General features: G+C 37.5%; 1 protein-coding gene across 2 annotated transcripts; it reads left to right on the forward strand.

Moving 5' to 3' along the window:
* The first annotated feature begins 1,569 nt into the window (after nt 1-1,569).
* LOC126841833 (facilitated trehalose transporter Tret1-like) lies at nt 1,570-7,726 on the forward strand. Of its 2 annotated transcripts, XM_050578507.1 has the most exons (8): nt 1,570-1,838; nt 4,007-4,142; nt 4,227-4,285; nt 4,389-4,527; nt 5,637-6,022; nt 6,107-6,448; nt 6,917-7,185; nt 7,251-7,725. In XM_050578507.1, the coding sequence occupies exons 2-8, from the start codon at nt 4,085-4,087 to the stop codon at nt 7,498-7,500; spliced, it is 1,503 nt and encodes a 500-aa protein (XP_050434464.1). In that variant the 5' UTR covers nt 1,570-1,838; nt 4,007-4,084; the 3' UTR covers nt 7,501-7,725. The 2 variants fall into 2 exon arrangements, with proteins under 2 accessions (XP_050434464.1, XP_050434465.1); XM_050578508.1 differs by lacking the exon at nt 4,007-4,142 and having other exon boundaries at nt 7,251-7,726.
* The last annotated feature ends 271 nt before the right edge of the window (nt 7,727-7,997 follow it).

Consider the following 7,997-nt stretch of genomic DNA (forward strand, 5'->3'; position numbering starts at 1 on the left):
ATATTAGTCTTGATTCGAACACTTGCCGTTGGACGATATTTTCGGTATTTAACAATAGATTAAAAAGTTCGGCACGTGTACGCAATATGTAAACACCACGTTAGTGACAGGTGCATTAAAAGCATATTATTTATCACGCAACTAGGATTTTTTAAAAATAGTTAATAAAGTAGAAGCCAGTACAGAGGGCATAGTGGGAACGTAGCGGTAACAGGTCTAAAGAAATTATTTAAAATTATTATTTAAAATCACTTTCGTATAAACGCTTTGATGCTAATCTGTGGACACCGGACCTCACTTTAACACTTTCTTACTGTGCTTGGTTTGGACTGTACTGGTTTGAACGTACTAACCAAAGATTCGCCTCGAAGCGTTTATTTGAAAGTGATTTTATCACTTTTAGTTATAATAATCCCTATAGATCTGTGACCACCCCATCCCCACTACGCCCCGACCCCACTGTACTGGCTTTTTTAAATAACATTTTACAATTTGTATTTTATTTTTATTAATCTCATATAAATCAGTATGCTAAAAATTATAGTGTATTTTGAATTACAAAGTTAATAGTTATTAGGCAACGAGCTAGAGAAGACCTCTCTTGTTGCTGCGGAAACTTAAAATAGTTGTGACCAATCACAAGGCTATATACATTCTAAAGAGTTCTTCTTCTACCTCTTGTTAGATGTTCAGTTATCCGTGTATTATGTATGTTGCTTCTACGAGTATACGTACCTATATGGCTAAGTCCAATTTATCTTTATAAACAAAAACAGATTCCACACAAGGTTCAAACCATTAAGGAGTAAAAAATGTAGTCCGTACATTTTTTTTAAAAGTTTTATTGTCAGATTTTCAATGTCTAAGAACAGGCGGTTGAGTCCTTTGTTAATAGTATGCCTCCAGATGGACTGAGTGAAATTATTAAATGTCCGTGAAGGTATAAGAATCGAGACACTTTCTCTGCGTGCTTTATCAACTACATAGTTCTGTAGAAGCGAATTAATGTAGCTAGATGTATTTTTAGGTTGTTACTTGTAATTTATTGTGACAGGGTGTGATATACTTTGTTGTATTATTAGGCATTTGTGTGTGTGTGTGTGTGTTGGACCTTCGATGAGTAGGCTTTTGTGTGTGTTAGACCTATTTGAAACGAACTATACTTTAATATGGACTACATTAGTTCTGGGCCATTTTTAAATGGTCGTTATCCATTTAGGATTTTTCTCCTCTCTAGAAAGTATCCTGACTAACTAGCAGCCAGTCAGGTGTGTGACAAGATGGGAACAAGAAGAAATAAAACGAGGTGGGCTTGTGTAAGGAAAAAAAACGTGCGGTCTAATGACCGGCTGCATTAATGATATTAAATTCGGGTTATCGATGTTCTCCAAATCGCGAATAACTTAATTGGCGGTGACATTTACACGTCCATCCACTATCGGTCGACCCCGGATTATAATTGTTATCATCATCATCGATTACAGGCCTTACATGGCAACACGGCGGCGAGTCTGTACCAGCTATTATTATTTATAATATGCGGTAATAGTAACGTATGTACCGCACTGCTATACTGTCATACAATGATAACGATCGACTTGTACGATAAACGCGGCAGCAGCAGCTGACTAAAAAAAATGTATAATGGATTCTATGCAAGTCAATCGCGGTTTCATACTGTCGCCGCCAATAAACATTTCAATTTCAACAATAGCCGATAGCCCAGACTAAAACGGTTTTAAACTATTATAGTTCATACACTAATCTTTAGTCGTGTAGTGTGGTTCCATGAGGAAACATGGAGTTTTTTGCTGTCACAAATGGTTCGGACAAAAACCGTAAGTAACGAACATATTAATAATATGTGGTGTGTAAATAAAATTACACGCCTAAATCTAATTAATAGTAATTCGACCGTTAATCGCGCGATAGTTTCGATAGACTTGGAATAAAATCAAATACACATACACGGTCTTTCTCGAAGAGTCTCTTGTGATGCCTGCGAAACGCTTTGGTAAAAAGTTGTACACCGGTGTTAGTGCCTTGATCCACAAGAGGGAAGGGTTAACGACAATCTTTTTTTTTTACTAAAAATTTGCTTTTGCGTTTTCATCGGTAACGATATTGCAACTCGTGTATAAGTATTTGTTGGTTTTTTTTTTTTTTTTTTTTTTTAGCATTTCGCATTGAAATTTATCGCTAAAATGAAGAGGGTCCTCTCGGTTGTTGCGAATTAATTTACTCCAAAACTCAAAAGTCGGTTTTACCTGCGTATCGGGCCGAGTTCGCCGACAGAATGTTTTGCCGGTAAGAGGAGAATAAGAGGTGGCTCATAAATTAAAATGGAAGTAGCGAGAGGGCGCATAACCGGTATAATTAATAAGGAGCGTTGAGGGATTTTCATTTAATTTAAGTGAGACGGCCGAGTTGAACGCGCTCCGGGGCCGTTTCGTCCGTCGGCCTTTTAATTATTGCCAGAATGATGATAACGAGAACCGTTTAACAACGCTTAACGTTAGGACGAGATCAATATATAAAAACACATTGCGGTCACCGAATGTGTGTGCATTGTAGGAACACTCAACCGTACTACATTTTTGGTCTACACAAAAACAGAATGCTTTAAAGAAAGTAAAGAAAAGCGACTATTTTTCTTAAGTTTTACTCTGAAACTTCAATGAAATTTTCAACAAAAGGATAGCTCAAACGAACAAAAACTATTTAGAAAAAAAGAAACTCATTGAAATGTATCAATTACTATTAAACGTGCTAAGTGATAACGCTTGAGAAGTGGAATATGTGAGAATTAAAAAAAACTGAATAACAAATTATGTTATTCAAATATATTAGTCACTCAATCTTTTGTAGGCAATCCATATCTTTACTGTGTTTCCATTCGTTTCTGATATCGGTATGTAATAAGTTTAAACTGTTGTTAAATTTTTCAATTATATAATGTGTATCTTCTATAATAATAGATCTAACGGATGTGGTCGTGTTATCAGCTAATAATTCATAAATTGTGTGTATTGACAACATTACTAATCGTACATTATTGCTGATAAAGTGTGTTTTTGCGAATATTTTGTTTAGCCACGATTTAATTACAAAGCCATTGTTAACTTAAGTAACAATAAAATACAATTAATAGTAGTAATATAGAACACAATGATAAAAATAGTTTAATCACTAATGTAAAAGTCTAATGTACTCAAATAATGACTAAAATCAACTGTCATATAATTACATATATATTGTGTAAAAATGTCTGATGACTGATTTATAGTTTACTGTTTATCTATGTCTCTTTAAGATTTTATTTTGATAATTTGCCATCCTTCCTCTTTAGATTTAATATTTTTTCTCGTTCCTCACTGCGTTAACTTTTACAAATATTGTTCTTTTATATGAAGTAAGAAGTTTAGCTGTCATGTTTATTTCTTTTGTTTTACGCATTAAGTTGTTCTACATATTTTTGAGAATATCCAGTTCTCCTGTAATAACTCTATTTTTAACGTTGTGTAGCATTTTATCCTAATAGTAGATAATACCTCGTTATCACGGTCTACTTTTTTCCAATTTCTTTAATGATTTAATAAGTTTTTGCAGTTTAATTTCATCAATTTTGTATTTCAGTATTGATACTTATTACAACAGCAAACAACACAGAAATTAGATAAATTGCGTTAAATCTGAAACCTATAATAAAACGGAAGAACGCGATTTGATAGCATATTATCATGACTTACTCTGCTTGGCTTCCTACGGTATTCACATTAATACTGAAGTATACGATCATCGAGTTATGATTACGATTTATAGTTGTTCCTGGATGAAATTATATCAAATAAAAAAAATCATACACTTACGTCCCTACCTTAATATTTAGTATTCTGTATTATCACACAGCGTTTGGCGTAACACATCGTCTATGTTATCTCCTTATTGCTCATAAGTCATTATTGCATAATGATAAAACAAATGAATGTTTATTTTGTTCGTCTAGGACGCTATGTTTACGCTTTAGGCACTACTCAGTATTCAATTTCTCATGACTAGCTAAGACTAAAACGAAAGGGGAAAAATGGGCCAATTATCGCGAAGTTCGACTGTTAGCGAAATCCAACGTATTAATGACCAAGGTATGATTTATGGTCAGGAACATATTATACATGCAGTTAAATAGTGCAAAATATTCAACACTCAAATGGTTTTTATGTTTTCAGGCCATGCAGACGAAGAAGAAAAAATCAAAAACTATGGCTGGAGGTCACTTCTTGCTCAGGTAAAAAAATATTTATATTTGGATTTGTACCTTCAACATTTGCACATTTACCCTCCTCAGCATCTTACAGGTGTAATATATTACTATATATACTTGTGTGCAGGTCATAGCCACGTCAGTGCCGGCGTTACTTTTGATCGGTTTGGGAATGCAACTGACGTTTCCCACAATCGTTATTGGTGACTTATATAACAACCCATTAGCTCAATTTACCATATCCGAATCTCAGTCGTCCTGGTACGGTAAGTGATGTATAAAATATGCAATACACTGTTAGAGCAAAAAGTTATAATGAGTTTTACCTAAATAATATTACCAGTTACCGCAGAAAATTAAAACTTTAAAGCGCATTTTCCCCGAAAATTATACAAAAAAGTTAGATTGGCCTATTTTGACCCAAACAAAACGTACCTACATAAATTATACAGCTTATATCAATATGACTTCGTGTATTTAATATGGGTTGGTTTTTTATAATTGGTCGAATAGTTTTATAATTATCATTGGCAAAGTATAAAAACAATATTTAAACAGCGATAATGCATTATTTATCTATCATATATATATATATATAAGTACTCGATAGGAGTATTCTGCTGTTATTATATTATGAAAAAAAGACATCAGCGCTTTTACGACCTGGATTATTTTTTTTTAAACCTTCAACTATGATATTGTTTTGTATAATAACTATTATAAACGAATCACCGTACTTACTGATGGTCCAGTTGTTAAAATCAGCAATAAAATGTGTCCAACGAGAGTACAGTACTGCGCAGAAACCAAAAAAAGCATTATTCTCGTATACGCCTGCGCAGACAAAAGTAAACAGGAATAACGCGTTTTGGTTTCTGCGCAGTGTCGTTCTCCCATGATACAGCGTATATATCTTTCTTTTCTTTTTTTGACATGTCCATGTCTTGTGTATGGAGATATGCCGACAATTTTCATGACTTTAGAACGATTTCGTCACAATCAGGGGTGGGGATAGAATGGTGATATAGGGAAATCGATAATCTTAAGTTAACTGATAAGAAATGATTGATAAGTGAATCAATTCATAGCCTGATTACAGATACTCTAAATGTAACAGTGTGCTAGAACTGAAGGGATAAGACATATACGATACACATTGTTCATAGTACAATGTTTTTCCTTCGTGGGAAAGATGGTAATATATTTTGTTTTCGAAAATCTGTTTCCAACAGTACACAGTTTAAGTTTATGATTTCCCAAACGCTATATTGTATACCGTTATCGTCGAAAGTACTATATTGGGTCTTTTAGTGTGGCGTCCTATTTACCGTGTCACATTTTAACTCTAAACCCTATATCTGTTGCTTGTTTGCAGGTAGTATACTGTATTTGTGCCAGCCGGTCGGTAGTTTTTTATCTGGATACTTGCAGGACCGTTGTGGCAGGAGGAGCTGTATGATAATCGCTTGCATGCCAGCAATCATCGGCTGGATTCTACTGCAAAAAGCCACCTCTATACCTCTGCTGTACGCTGCCACTTTTGTTATGGGCATGGGAGTTGGATTCAACGACGGTCCGTCGTATTCTTACATAGGCGAGATTACCGAACCTAAATTCCGGGGCGTCATGTCCTCGGTGATCAACTTGGCTTGCGTGATCGGAACGATGTCGGTGTACTTGTTGAGCGTTTATTATCACTGGACCGACATGGCCAAGATAGCCACGTTATGTCCCGTGCTATCGCTGCTGATGGTGGCCTTTGTAAGTCTATGGTAGTCCGAGTCGGGGAGGGGGGTCATACAATTTGAAAATTGAATGAAATCGACATACTCGTTCTGACGACAGATACCCGAATCTCCGGCGTGGCTGATGTCCAAAGGCAAATACGACACGGCGTTGGACAGTGTTTGCTGGTTTCGCGGTTGGGTCAAACCGCACGTGGTCAACGACGAGTACCGGGAGATGTTGTGCTACTACTCGTCCAGCAATCGAGACAAGGCCGGCAAAAAAGAAAACGGACTCGCCTTGCGCCTCAGATGGATAAAGAACCCGTTGGTGTATCGGCCGATGGTGTTGGTCACGATTTACTATTTCTCCACTCTGATCTGTTGTCTAATGCCTAGCCGACCCTACTTGGTCGACATGATCCGGGAGATGGGATTGAACGCGGATCATGGCTTGTTTTTGGTAAGTAAAAAAAAAGTCACGCGCATCTTTTCCACGACTCGGCTCTGAAACACTTTTGTCACCACCAGGACGGGAGGTTAAAAGAGGAGATAGGAGGGAACGGTGATAAGGGAAAATCAATAATTCCTGTAAAAGTGACGAGAAACAGAAAATCGGGTGACCGTAATCCAGCTGCTCATGATCCTATGTCTTTCTTTCAGTGGAAAAATTGAAGTATTTTAAAAATATACGGATGAACGGTGCTGTACACAAAAACTACCACCGATCTTATGTGGGATTCCCGCCGTCCACAGAGGTACCCTCGTCATAGTTCTCGGACGGGCGGATGGTAAACTATGACGAGAGCACCTCTGTTGACGGCGGGAATCCCGCATAAACCCGGCCGCCGTTTTTGTGTACAGCACCATCCATCTGTATATTTACAAATCAATGGTGACAGTAATAATCTATTGTTCGTGCGTGTGTCAGGTGTTGTTCGGATGGGTTCAGGTCGCCGGCAGTCTACTCATCCTCTACGCGGTTCCCAAGTACGGCAAAAGATTGTTGACCTTAGTTACGATCGGCCTAAACACGGTCGTGGTGTTCGCGTACGGGGCTTCCACGATGGCCGTCAAGTACGGATGGATGGAACCAGTGGGATACATACCGATCATCGCCTATTGCGTAGTGCTGTTCAGCGGATCTCTGGGCCCCATGAGCTTGCCGTGGACACTGCTCGGCGAAGTCTATCCCAACGAGTAAGGTTTATCGCTGTTAACATGTCTTGGGGTGTCTTATCGGTGGTTTTTTGATTCCGAAACAGAGCCAAAGGGTTTGCCGCCGGCATGTCCACCGCTATATTCTACCTGATGACTTTCGGCACGACTAAGCTGTACTTGACCGTGGAAATGGCTATGGGACTGAGCAACGTCTTGTTCACGTCCGCCGTCTTTGCGTCATTCGGGTTCGTCTACCTGTACAAGTACCTGCCCGAGACAGAAAACCGGACCTTTTCGGAAATCGAACAGTTTTTCATGAATAAGCCGACGCAAACCGAAGCGGAATTAGTCTAGTTCGAACGTTAAAACCGTGCCGTTTCCTTGAACGCTGACCGACATACCACTTGGGATGTCGTTTGTACACTATATACGTATATTATATTGTATAGTATACAATACTTAGACCTATCGACTGTACATTGTGACTTGTAATATTTTGTTATTGTAACCGGCGTTCGACGTACTCGTGTAAATAATGTTGTCTAGTTGTTTGTGATATGTATGTATATATATATATAATATATAAGTATATTTTTTTAGGTTATTTTTTAAATTGTATTTATTCTTACAAGTGGTGTTTGTTGCGCACCCGTACAATATCGTATACGCGTGTACGGGGAAAAAAACACAAGGCGCAAACGAGGGGATAAAAAAATAATATAAAAGAGCAACAATACACGGCAAAACAACGTCAAAAGATTTGTTGTGCGCGGTGTTTTGTTTTTTTTTTAGTTTTTTTTTTTTTTTTTTTACCGAAGTCGTTAAGGTCCGATTATAACAAGGGGCCAGCC

The sequence above is a fragment of the Adelges cooleyi genome, unplaced genomic scaffold (assembly GCF_023614345.1).
Source record: "Adelges cooleyi isolate 19-005CV unplaced genomic scaffold, UGA_ACOO_1.1 ACOO_flye_CR_arks_rails_tigmint_CR_PRNA_41, whole genome shotgun sequence".
NCBI lineage: Eukaryota > Metazoa > Arthropoda > Insecta > Hemiptera > Adelgidae > Adelges > Adelges cooleyi.